Raw genomic sequence first — 14,205 nt, forward strand, 5'->3', positions numbered from 1 at the left:
TGAGAAACGCTGGGCTAGAAGAAACACAAGCTGGAATCAAGATTGTCGGGAGAAATATCAATAACCTCAGCTATGCAGATGACACCACCCTTATGGCAGAAAGTGAAGAAAAACTAAAGAGCCTCTTGATGAAGGTGCAAGAGGAGAGTGAAAAAGTTGGCTTGAAGCTCAACGTTCAGAAAACTAAGATCATGGCATCTGGTCCCATCACTTCATGGGAAATAGATGAGGAAACAGTGGAAACAGTGTCAGACTTTATTTTTTTGGGCTCCAGAATCACTGCTGATGGTGACTGCAGCCATGAAATTAAAAGACGCTTACTCCTTGGAAGGAAGGTTATGGCCAACCTAGGTAGCATATTTAAAAGCAGAGACATTACTTTGCCAACAAAAGTCCATCTAGTCAAGGCTATGGTTTTTCCAGTGGTCATGTATGGTTGTGAGAATTGGACGGTGAAGAAAGCTGAGCGCCGAAAAATTGATGCTTTTGAACTGTGGTGTTGGAGAAGACTCTTGAGAGTCCCTTGGACTGCAAGGAGATCCAATCAATCCACCCTAAAAGAGATCAATCCTGGGTGTTCATTGGAAGGTCTGATGTTGAAGCTGAAACTCCATTGGAAAAGACCCTAATGCTGGGTAGGATTGGGGGCGGGAGGAGAAGGGGACGAAAGAGGATGAGATGGTTGGATGGCATCACCGACTCGATGGGCATGGGTTTGGGTGGACTCCGGGAGTTGGTGATGGACAGAGAGGCCTGGCGTGCTGCAATTCATGGGGTCGCAAAGAGTCGGACACGACTGAGCGACTGAACTGAACTGAACTGAACTGATTCAGAATTTCTAAGCCAACAGAATTCATTGAAAGTACATTATATCATGGCTATTTTTCCCACTATTTGAATCCTTAGTGACTAATACATTCCTTAGGATGTATTAGGTACTCAATATTTGCTGAATGAATGATACAGAAAAGTTAATTAATTATGAACCAGAACATGGGAGTTGTCTCATTACACACACTTAACTAGGTCATTATAATATTTATAAAATGAGAATTTACCTATATACAGGACCATGGCTAAAATAGAAATATTCTCTGTGTAAAGTACATTCTAGCATCCTGGTCTCTTATTTTTGCTACTTCAGAAATATTTATATGAAGTGGTTTTCAGTATACATTTGTAGAAGAGAAATATGTATGGAAAGAAATAGGCCAGAAAAATCAAAATTATAATTTGATACAGGTCATTATTTCTTTCATTATCTTTAAAGATCTTTTTCCAGTCTCTTGGTATACACACTCAGTATATTCTTCATATTTCGTGCTTTCATGAGTTCTAATTATGAAATTTTCTTATAATTGTGAGGATGCAGAATTACAAGAAAAATCAGTTCAGGTGTAAGGATGAGACAGTTGTTTAGGCTGCATACCAAGCATTTTCATAAACACCAACCTGAAGTCAGAACTCTTGGAGCCGAAATTTCTGTAACACTTTATACATAAACCTTGATTAGTGTGTACCTCAATACTTGGTAATTATTTGCATACATCTTACAACACCCCTGTCAGTGATCTTAGCTCATTGGTTAGTTGAAATCACGGGACTCTTTAGGCCACAAGTGGTAATTAGATGGATAGAAATATAATGTTTTAGTAAGGCAGTATCGGCTATATTTCTTCAGGAGGAGTGCTCACCAGCTCCAGGACTATTTTTTACTCTTCCCCTGTCCCCTGACCACGACCCAAGTGGCACTGCTGGTGTGCTAGAAAGGTATGAGAGTCCCTTTGCCCTAGAAGCCTCATGCTCTTAGGAACAATATTTCTTGCAGTTGCCTGTGAACAGAGCTTCCAGGGCCACACAGGGAAAGACACACTCAGTTTCCAGTGTCCTCTCTCAGAAGCCCAAAGCCACGACTCCTCACTATGTATTTATTGTTCTGGCCACAGACTTCCCAGTTCATGGTCACTCACTAATTAAAGTTCAGTGATTTTTTTTTTTTTTAAACCATAAATGGTGTTGTTTGGTAGCTGACATTCCACCTTTTTCAGATACCAAGGGAAATAGCGCTAGAATCTTAAAGTAATTATTCTATAGATAAGGAGAAAATCTTTTGTTAATCTTTTACTTAGACTTTTCCCCACCAGGACTGTGAGTGCCATAGCTTTGGATACTTCAACTCTATTTGCCCCTTGTTAAGAAGACGCCTGGGACATGTAGGATGTAGATGATCTGGACTTGAGAAAGGGAGAAGGGACAAATGGAAGGAGGGAGGAAGGAAGAGCTGGGAGGGAGTAATATTGTTAACTAAAAGAATTCTTGGTAAGTACTTTAATAATTTTCAAAAAAATAAAATAGCATTCCTGACAGAGTTCATTGCTTACCTAAAAAGAAACTTTACATTTCTCTGTGCTGGAGTTGTTTATAGTAATTATCCTAGTAAAGCAGACAGATGTCCAGTAGAAAAGATGGGCATCATGTTGTCCCTCCAGCTCCAGGGATGAGTTGGAGCCTCCAGATCCACATTTATGAACTTTCAAGAGAAGACACTTGACTCTCAGCTCACTAAAAACACATCTAAAAAGAATCAACAAGAATGACTAATTTCTGAATATTTGTAGTCAAGGGGTAAGGGAGATAATGTCTCAGGCCCCCATTTGTGGTGAAAAATGAGATCAGACTGTTCCCAAAACTTTGACTACATGGAGTAACAACTAGTTTGTGTAATTTTCAGAGACCGAAAAGACCCTCTGATAAGAGCTTAAGGAGCTGGAAGAGCAGGGTTGTGCCTCTTAATAGATCCAGTGAGGAAGGAATAGCATCACAGAATTACTAGGGGATATAGATAGGCATGGCAATGTGAATCCATAGAAATAAGCTCAAGTAACATGTGGAAAATTAATCAGTAAAGCAAAAAAGAGTTGAAAAGCATGGTGGGGTAAATTTAGAATATCAACCAGGGAGCCAAGTAAAAGGGCCTAATTTAATCATCACGATTAATGTATTTCATCAAAGGGATCTCTCATACCCAGTGCTTTGACATTGTCGTTGATCTATAAGATAAGGGTAGGAAGAGAGGTAGGCTGATGAAAAGCCTACCTCTTGGTCAGCCACTATATACAAAAACATGTATAAAAATGCCTACTGTAGGCTTTTTTTAAAAATTGAAGTATTGTTGTTTTTGGACTTCCCAGGTGGCTCAGTGGTAAAGATTCTGCCTGCCAAGTGGGAGATGTGGGTTTGATCCCTGGGCCGGGAGGAAATAGCAGCCCACTCCAGTATTCTTGCCTGGGAAATCCCATGGACGGGGAGCCTGGTGGACTGCAGTCCATGGGATCACAAAAAAGTCAGACATGACTTACTAACTAAACAACAAAGAAACAATGGTTGATTTACAATGTTATGTTAGTTTCAGGTATACAGCAAAGTGACTCATACACACACACATACATACATACATACATACATACATACATATGTAGTGTTGGTCCCTGAGTCGTATCAGGGTTACAACTCTTTGTAACCCCATGGACTGTAGCCCACCAGGCTCTCCTGTCATGGACTGTAGCCCACCAGGCTCTCCTGTCATGGAATTCTCAAGGCAAGAATGCTGGAGTGAGTAGCCATTCTCTTCTCAAGGAGATCCTCCTGACCCAGGGATCAAACCTGTGTCTCCTGCATTGCAAGCAGATTCTTTACAGTCTGAGCCACCAGAAAACCCCACATATGTATACACAAACAAATTTTTACTCCATGTAGTGTGTCTGTGTTGCAAAGTCTTTCCCCTTATAGATTATTGCAAAATACTGAAAATAGTTCCCTTTGCTGTACAATAAGGTTATCTTTTATATATATAGAAGTGTGTGGGAGTTAACCTGCTGTGGATTTGATGTACTTCATCATTCCATGCAATGTTATAGTTGGGAAAGCAACAGAAGTGAGGTAAAGAACTAGGTTTTCTGATAAACTAAGCTATTTATTCTTTCCTTTAAACGTGAGCTAGTATGTTTAACAGGGAATTTATTTAACAATGAATAAGTAATTTTCCTAGGGGAAAATTCCTTTGGGGAAGCTAAGGAGGAAGGAAAATGGCAGAGGTGAGAAAAAAATTCTAAAAAATTCTAAAACAGTTTGACCACTTGAGATTTATTTATTTTCAGTATTCTAGGTTCTGACTGAAATATTCTTCCTGGATTACAATCAGTATTATAAATAACTGTACATATTCTTCAAACCTACAATGATTTTTAAACTTTAAATTATAAACTCACAGCGAGTTTAAAAAATAGTAGAGGTCTCCATATCCTTCACCTAAATTCCCCCAGTGGTAGCAACATGTGTAATTATAGCAAAATATCAAAGCCAGGAAAATGACATTAATGCAATTTACACACCTTATTAAGTGAAGAAGAACTAAAGAGCCTCTTGATGAAAGTGAAAGAGGAGAGTGAAAGAGTTGGCTTAAAGCTCAATGTTCAGAAAACTAAGATCATGGCATCTGGTCCCATCACCTCATGGGAAATAGATGGGGAAACAGTGGAAACAGTGTGAGACTTTATTTTGGGGGGCTCCAAAATCACTGCAGATGGTGATTGCAGCCATGAAATTAAAAGACGCTTACTCCTTGGAAGGAAAGTTACGACCAACCTAGATAGCATATTGAAAAGCAGAGACATTATTTTGCCAACAAAGGTCCATCTAGTCAAGGCTATGGTTTTTCCAGTGGTCATGTATGGATATATGAGAGTTGGACGGTGAAGAAAGCTGAGCGCCGCAGAATTGATGCTTTTGAACTGTGGTGTTGTAGAAGACTCTTGAGAGTCCCTTGGACTGCAAGAAGATCCAACTAGTCCATCCTAAAGGAGATCAATCCTGGGTGTTCATTGGAAGGTCTGATGTTGAAGCTGAAACTCCAATACTTTGGCCACCTCATGTGAAGAGTTGACTCATTGGAAAAGACCCTAATGCTGGGAAGGATTGGGGGCAGGAGGAGAAGGGGATGACAGAGGATGAGATGGTTGGATGGCATCACCGACTCGATGGACATGGGTTTGGGTGGACTCCGGGAGTTGGTGATAGACAGGGAGGCCTGGCGTGCTGCGATTCATGGGGCTGCAAAGAGTTGGACACGACTGAGCGACTGAACTGAACTGACACACCTTATTCATGTTTTCCAAGTTTTTAGGTGTATTCTTGTGTGTGTGTGTGTGTGTGTGTGTGTGTGTGTGTCAGATTGACAATAATTTTAACCATCCAAGAGAAATATTCTGCACCTTTTTTAAAATACTTGCTAGTCATTTGCATATTATATTTCTGATGCTAATTCTTAGTAGTATTCTGTTACTACGTGATGCTCTAATACTGTATTTTTTCATTTTCTTTCCTTGCCTGCAATGTATCTGTTAGGCTTTGGAGCAATTGATGAATGCTTTATTAATCTCTTCAAATATTGTATATATTACTCCTGAGAGCCAAAAGGAGGATTCATAATGTGCATTGCTAGGTATAAAAACTGTCATAATTTAAGTTCATGTTTAAATTTCTTTCAATATTAGGCTATCAAAAGGCTTGTGAACACAATCATATCTGATGTGCCCTTCACTGTCTTAATTCAGGCTACTCTAGCAGAGTAGGCTGGGTGGCTTAGACAACAAACATTTATTTTTCACAGTTCTGGAGGCTGGGAATTCTGATATTAAGGTGCTGGCAGAGTTGGCTTTTGGCTTGTAGATGGCTGCCTTCTTCCCTGGCAGAGGGAGAGAAGTCAGCTCTTGTGTCTTTTCCTATACAGGCACTCCTTCCATCGTGATACTCCCATTCATCACCTAGTTGTCTCCCCAGGGCCTCATCTCCAAATATCACCACACTGGGATTAGGGTTTCCATATGTGGCTTGGGTTAGGATGGACAGAAACATTCAATCCATAGAAGTTATTGTGAATGAATTTTCCTGAATTTCTTCCTAGTGTATTAAAAAAAAATTTAGTATTATGGAAGCCCCAGTGACTATGTTTAATTGTCATCACATCAGAAACTATTATCTTAATAGTCTCACAAAAACTAATCATCAGAAAGTTAACTGTGTGGTTTTTTTCCTCCCTAAAAATTTTCATTTACCCTTCCCCCTCCCACTCACCCCCCACCTCCCTGCTGCCAATATGTTCCTTAAGCTTTTCGCTGGAAATAGAGTGAAAATCTATTTTCAGCTATTTCCCATTCTTCTGAAATTTTCATTTTTAAGATTCTCAGCATTTGCTCCTTATAACTCAAGTTGAACAATTTAGTTTGGAGATTCTATAAAATATATTGTCAAATATGTTGTCATCAATAGTAATGAGGAAATAGTTGCCTCTACCTCACAGAATAAGCAGGGTAGTGGCAAAGAAGTCAGGAAATCTTGGCCATCATTCAAAGACTTAGGAATATGGGCCCCTGTGAGTCTTGCTGCAAGAGTGAAAGCATTACTTTATCTATGGCCAGGAGTCCCAGATCTAGTCATTGCCCCATCACAGTTTATACCTACTAATCACTATATGACTGACTACATTTCTCACTTGTAAATAAGAGAAGTGGTGTGGGTTTTGCTTACTTTGCAGAGTTAAAGTGAGAACCAGATGAGGTTAAAATACTTTGAGAAGTGGAGAGTGTGATATAAACAAAGTGGTAATATTATCAAGAGCTACACAAGCAATCAGAAAGAAAGGCTCTACATGATATATTGGAGAATACCTCAAACATATCACTGTTCTTGCTCTCTTGTCCCTTTCTAAGGGGGCTTTTGAAGTAGGCTCAGATGGAAGGTTTTCACTCAGATTTAAACAAAATCAAAACATGCCAAGGAGAATGGACACATCAGATGTCAAAGGGGCTAGAAACAGTGGGGGCGGAAGCCTGGAGACAGAATCTATGAACAGCCGAAGATGTTTGTTCCAAGAAAGAAAAGACATAGAAAGTAGTCTTTCTCCAACTTGCCATTGCTTGATTCCATACAAGTATAATTTCAAGCAATGTAGTGATCACTAACCGGAGACCTCTTGCACGTGTCCTAATGTTTCTGATTCATAGCTGAGCTTATTCACATCTTACCTTCAGATTCATGGTAAATCTCAAATGAGTTAATATTTCCATCCCTACTAACTCATGAAATTTAAAAAAAAGTTTATAAAGCAGTGTGACTGGAGTAGGAGAAACAAACGAAGGAGTGAAGACGGTATTTTATTATGTAGCAAGATGTAATGGACCCCACAAATTTATATTCTAGCCTCACTTCACTTGTATGAGTTCAAAATATTATAGAAATGAGTTAACAGGCACTCTCTGATCTGATTTTCCATCTTTTCAATCAGATAGCCAAGGTAAAACTTCTTGAGACCTATAATTACAGTGGTTTCTTGTTGGGAATAGGTAATGTAGCAGATGAGAAAACTTATTTTTCTGAGTAAGAAAAAGGGAAAGGACAAAGACAGATGTGATTTTTAAATCAAGATGCTCCTTAAGAGCCAAAATCGTTTATTCAGGTAAAAATTGTGTAATACATAATGTTACATAACACAATATTTTATACTTACTAGGGCAGATATAACAATACACTTAAGGGATTCAGAGAACTGATGCATTTTTAATTCCTAGTTTCTCTGCATGTACTTTATTTTAGATGCTACTCAATTTAAGTCCTTGATTAATATATCCTTATAATTTACATAATTGGGTTATCTTTTAGTGGTCTCAGAAAATATGTTTCTTAGTAATATTGTGAACATATGTAAGAAAGTTAAACAGGTGACTCATTTTCTTTCCAAAGAATATTGTATGGCACTTGGATAGTAAAAGTTTTTATTTAGGTACATGTGGGTCAGAGCTTAATCTAATGAGTATATTATTTTCTAGACTAAAATCTACTAAGTCTTTCTTCTAATGCTAAAAATACTTTAAATGCTCACACTCAGTCATCTCTGAAGAAAACTACATCTGAAAAACAGAGTTTTGTTTGTTTTGTGACTTTCTTATTTACTGACATCATGAATATACTTTTCGTTGACCACCCTTTGTTTTTTGGGAGAAGGAAGAAATTGAGTCATGATCACATACTTGAATAGGTCATGATGATATGTCCATTGTTCTATGATCTATTTAAAATCCATGTCAAAACAGAGTCTAACTAAGATATAAAAATAAAAAAGATGACTAGTACTTTACTTGGAATAATGATCATTGTCATCTGAAGAGTGGGCTGTTTAAATGTAGTTGAGCTGCAATTTGGACCCTCAATTACAGTATACTGAAATATATGATTTAACTGATATTTAAAATGTATGTGTCAGCAGTAGAGTATAACTTGCCTGTCTCCTCAAAATAGTCCACATATCGTGATGTAGAGCCCTGTACAGAAAAATTGTTTTTATAAGGAAAATATTCACTGTGTTCTTTACTTACAAACATTCACTGTACATGAATGATGCACATAATATGTACAGGGCTTTTAGAAATAGAGAACCAAGTTACTTCTATTTTTTTAGTACTATGGTAGAACAGATATTCAATTAAATCTCTCTTCCCACAGTATATCTAAAACTCATGGGAAAATATTAAAGAACTTCTTAGTGCATGGTTGAGCTAATGGGGTGCTAGGGTATTTCTCTGAGAAACCTCAAATCTATAAACTAGGAGGGCAACACCAGGCATTTCCCAGGGTGACTAACCAATCCCAACCAGCCTGGAGCTGAATTTTAAAAGTTCAGAGATAGCAGGAGACAAGCTTTTCGTCCAAAGGGCTGAGAGAAGCTTCCTGCATAAAGTGGAACCCCTGAGGTACTGTCTTCAGTGCAATAAACATAGAAAAAGAAATCCTACATGGGAAGGGAAAGGATGTATTTGACTTTCTCTCCCTGGTTAATAGATGGGACAAAGGGATAAATAACTAACTACTTTTGAGAATAACTCACAGTTCTTGTGGAATTTGTACCTGTAATCCGCATTACTTGTATGGCCCACATTTTTAATTTGGTGGAACAGGTCCTGGTTGGTGTGGCCCAAGGTATGTGTTAGAAGTGAATTTAGATGAGTTTTAAATGAGTTTTCCATACCATCCTCAAAGAATTCACAAAGATAAAAGCCTAAACAGCACGATCTTCTGAATGGACAATTCACCAACTGCATGGAGTAAACATTGCTATGAAGACAAGCCAGTAAAAAACACAAATAGTAGAAATAGATTCACCTACTTAGAATTATTATTTATATATAATTTATTTGTATCAGAAATAAATATTGAAAAGCATTTTTAAGAAAAATTGACTATCCAAATTAACTAGGTGGATTTGAAAAAAGAACTTCAAAAATAAAGTGTATAGTACCTGAAAAGAATAATTCAGTGAATGGATTAAATATCAGGTTAGTCATGGCTAAAGACAAGATAAGTGAAATACAGAACTGAGCAAGTTACAGAGAACACAGCCAAGAGAGCAATGTATTTGGGAAGCCTGAAGGTGAGATAAAGATTTAAAAAGTGTGAAAAGGTCTAATGTATGCTTAATTGGGATTCTGATAAGAAGAACCATAGAATGATATAAAGGCATACATCAAGGTACTAGCTTACAAAGGTATTAGCTGAGACTTCTGAAAATTTAAATGTTAAACTACAGGTTTAGGAATTCCAAGAAAGAGGTTTTTAAAATCCACACATACAATATCTTAATGAACCTGCAGAATAGAAAAGGCAAAGATCTGAAAAGCATCCAGAGAATTAGATTGCCAGATGGCTGGCTTCTCACCAGAAACAAGGGAAGCTAAAAAATGGTGGGATGGCATCCTTGAAGTGCTATTAGTCTAGAATTCTATCCCCATTAAAAAATGCTTCTCTACCTTTTGGCTAAGATCGAGTGTAGTATCTGTTCTTACTATTTTAACTATATCCATTGTAATTAGTTTTTAAGAATAGCAGTAAAATAAAGTCATTTTCTGAGGCTATCAAAAGCCTCTCTGATGGGTACATTTATAGAATGTTCTTCAGAAAGAAATCAGTGATCCCAGAAGGAAATAAGTGCTACAAAAATAAACAAAGCAAGAAATGTAAATCTAAACAAACATTGATTGTTTAAAGTAGAACAGTAGTGGGTGATTTCTAGTGTTAAAAAAAAAACCAATGTGTAACTATAATTATGGGAGGATCATGTCAAGAGCTGGATAATCAGACTTAAAACATTCTGACATCTGTACTGTATGGGAAAAGTTGAAAAAAGTATCAGTAACTTTGTGATCTTAGGTATCCATGATCAAATATCTAGGATAAGCACTAAATAATAGAATGTATAACATCCAAACTAGTACAGGGGAAAAATACAGAAATGATTATGTGTATGTGAATATTTAGATAATATAAATGGACTAACTCTTGAGTCAAAAACAAAGATAGCCAGGGTTTAAAAAAATTATATTCTATTTATGAGGTATAACTAATAGAATATTTGAAAGTAAAAGGACCAAGTGGTTTATAATTTAAATACTAACCAGATATCTTTAATTTTATTTAGAAACATAAAGTGTTATTACATATTTATAAACAATTTGTTTCACTAGAAAGATTTGATAGTTCCATTCTAAAGGCAATAAAAATCGATAGAACCACAAAGAACATTAACAAATCCACAAAATAATGAACAAGCTTGACATGATGGACTTATCTAGAACAATTGGAAAATATACATCTTTTCAACCACATAGAAGGTTTATAAAAATTGATCACATACTTCACCATTTTGTGTGCTCACAAAATTTCAAACAATTACTTCATAAAAATTATTTTATCATAAGTTAATTAAGTTATTGATTATAAAAAACATAACAGCTGCAAACATTCAAAAAATCTAAATCATACTTTTTAATAACCCATGGGCCTAAGAATGAACCAGGGCAGAATTAAAAACAGATGTCCTTATGCTCCTGTAGAACTTGCATTAATTAATAATAGATGCAATGTAGTATAAAAACAGTAAACTCGTAAAGGGAATTTGGCATTTGAATAAAAATAACCTATACCAGGAAGTAATATGCAACAAGAGGCTAATAAAAAATCATAGTAAATAATTGCTATTCTCAGGGGAAGATTAGTAGTTTAACTTGGGGCTTCCAGAAGAAGTATTTTTTCGAAAAAGAGATCCTTTTTTCTAATGATTTAAGTGGTATAACCAAGTATCAGGGGGCAAGATAATTATGGGTATATCAAGATTAAATATTATGTGTGACAACCTAAAAATGCCATAAACAAGATTTTCATGTTCCAAATAAAACATTTGGAAACATATTTATAACAGATATGATGGAAAGGCAATGAGTGATTTGGGCAAAAAGCATGAAGAGGTTATTCACAAGGCAAGATACAGAAATAGCTATAAATATTTGAAAAGATGCATAGCAACAAATGTAATCATAAGGGATAAAGAGGGAAGTGACAATGATATAATATTTTTCAACTCAGTTTGGCAAGGATGAAAAAGAGTGAAAAACTCATATATAGGGGTTTATGTACACAGAGGTTTGTCTAGACATTTTCTCCATTCTTCCTCTTGTCATCCAACTTGGCTTATGGCCTATCTTTTCTTTTTGTCATGCATAACAATTTGGTATTTTGTAGTAATATTTTTATGAGGTTCAGTTATACTACTTTCATCTTCTGTTGACATTATGACAGTATATTCTGTACTCTTTGATCCAGTAATTCCACTTCTAGAAATTTATCCCAAGATATTTAAAATGTATATGCAAGCTATTATTTTTATGTTTCATTAATACTAGTGGAAAATGGGTAAATTTCTAGGAATAAAATTATGATGCATGTGTGTGTATATGTACACACACATATATATAGGTATATGTATATAGGTTTATGCCATTTTATATAAATTTAAAAGATTGTAAAGAATAATTGTAACCATTTAAATGATATATAGATTAATATTTATGTAGAAAGAGATATATGACATTACTAAGTGGTAAAAGCAGTATATCTCTTGTATAAACTGATGTGTACCTATCAGTTGTAAGCAGCAACTTGTTTATAGTTGCACAGACAGTAGTTATATCCCATGATAACTATGTAGAATATACTGTAAAATAAATAGTACTAAAACAGAATTTTGGGTCCTGAGTTTTAGTCACTGTTGAGCTATTTTTTACAGATCTCTTTACATCTCAGGGCCTCCTTAACTCATCTCTCAAAATGTAGGAAAGAAGGTGAGCTTTGGATTTCATCATCATAGAACTACACCACAATGGCTGTCACCTGCTTCCTGCACCCAGGGCAGGCATTAGTCATCAGTCCCCACCTTCTTTCTCTAGGCTCAACCATGCCTTAGAATTATTCTCAGCACACACTGTATTAGGCAACCATTTTTAAAGAGCTTCTCCTTTGCACTTGACACTTCTTTGCAATCCTTGGATAAGATCTTAGAAGTCCTTTCAGCTAAATGATTTTTCTGATCAAAGAACTGTTATCGTGGTAAGAATTAACAGAATATCTTTCAGAAAAATTTAGTACTTTACTGTCAGTCACATCTTGAAAGAGCAGGAAAAAGGTGAAAACAAACAGGTGAAATAGGTTTTGATAATATATAGTATTGAGTACGATATTTTGACATGTAGTTGATATGAAATAAGTGCTAATGCATTATTTTATGGTGTCTTTTCACTCAAGGTCTTTGAAATTCTGTGTGTATTTACAGCAGTCCCATTTTAGATGATAAATTTTCATTGGAGATCCTTGATGTGTATTTAAATTTCCAGTTTACAAAGTACTTCTTATATTCACATTCTTGAGATGTCTAATAACTGAGTACTAGTTTTTAAATTTAACTAAAATTAATATGCAGTCACACTTGCCACATTTCAGGTATCCATTAGCCTTATGTGGCTAGTGGTTATCATGTTGGATGTTGAAAGTTCAGAAAATACAAAGAAACGTACAATTTGATTTTAGCCTTCAAGGGGATTTTCTAGTTGAGAAAGCAAAATATCAAAAAATAAGCATATAAAAATATGACCCAAAATAGAATATAATTAAGTGCTAAAAGTTTGCTATGGACAGACTAAGTGCTACATGGGTAGGAAGTTCCAGAAACACCCACACAGCTTGCTACATTCTTCACCACTTTGAGGTCTGAGTGGTGGCAAGGACTTGCTGATGTTGGGAGAATGAGGTGTCTTCCTTTAGAAAGTGTGTGTGTTCTCCCTGCAGGCACGGGACCCGCTGTGCTGGAGAAGTGGCCGCCGCAGCAAACAACTCTCACTGTACAGTCGGCATTGCTTTCAACGCCAAGATCGGAGGTATGGGACCCAGACTCCTGTGGATGTAGAAATGAGCCAAGAGTTCTCCTGCTAACTCGTTTTCAGAACCCTTTTTGAACTAAAGACAGACATATGTTTGCATAACAGTGTTCAACTACTGCTGACAGCAAAATGACTGTGTTAACCTGTGTTATTAAAACAAAGACTTTGAAGCAGCCCCCTGAAGTGTTGCAAACACAGAAATATTTCTTTAAATAAAAATGAAAGAAGCTTGTCCAATAGCAAAAATGGGGTCATTGGCATCTATATGGAACTGTAAAATTGGTACGTAGGTCAGAAAGAACTAAAAAGATAAACACCAGGCCAGAATATCTCTACAGAAAAAAGCACTTTGAAATTCTGTCAAACAGAAAATATTTTTTTTTCTTTCCCTTAGGCTTTACAAAAAGTTTCTTTTAATTTCAGTTTAAATAGTAAGATCTCCTTTTGAAAGAGTATGGTAATACTAGTACCATTAGTAATTGCAGATTATAGATAGTGTATACACATACACACAAACTCAAATATACCTATACTTACTACAGGGACCCAACCCAAGCAGTATAAATTCAGATATTAATAGAAGCAAGCTCTCACTTTCCCATATAGAATCATCTTTGTTAGTATAGCCTGGTGCCACAGCCATACACAAATGGGAAGAAAACATGGTAAGAGATGTGTAGATCCTGTTGGCTTTGGAAGTGTTCCCCTAGGCATCTCCTGAACAATTTCTTAAGATGAGATTCCTGGAATTAGGCTGACATCCTCATTTCCAACATAATATTTGTCTCCAAATGGTGAAAGTGAAAGTATTAGTTTCTCAGTCATGTCCAACTCTTGGTGACCCTATGGACTGTAGCCCACCAGGCTCCTCTGTTCATGGAATTCTTGA

The 14,205-nt window shown here is 36.3% G+C and overlaps 1 protein-coding gene and 1 pseudogene across 3 annotated transcripts in view; both read left to right on the forward strand.

Annotated features, from left to right (window-relative positions):
• Nucleotides 1-14,205, forward strand: part of PCSK5 (proprotein convertase subtilisin/kexin type 5) — a 490,556-nt gene that overhangs the window by 161,303 nt on the left and 315,048 nt on the right. For all 3 annotated transcript variants that reach the window (XM_081505747.1, XM_081505752.1, XM_081505755.1), the window contains exon 6: nt 13,225-13,313. In XM_081505747.1, coding sequence (XP_081361873.1) covers nt 13,225-13,313 — 89 coding nt within the window. The remainder of the gene's footprint in view (nt 1-13,224; nt 13,314-14,205) is intronic.
• Nucleotides 9,845-9,974, forward strand: LOC145521490 (U2 spliceosomal RNA; annotated as a pseudogene).

This window comes from Giraffa tippelskirchi, chromosome 1 (genome assembly GCF_054371585.1).
Source record: "Giraffa tippelskirchi isolate mGirTip1 chromosome 1, T2T-mGirTip1v1.2.pri, whole genome shotgun sequence".
Classification (NCBI taxonomy): Eukaryota; Metazoa; Chordata; class Mammalia; order Artiodactyla; family Giraffidae; genus Giraffa; species Giraffa tippelskirchi.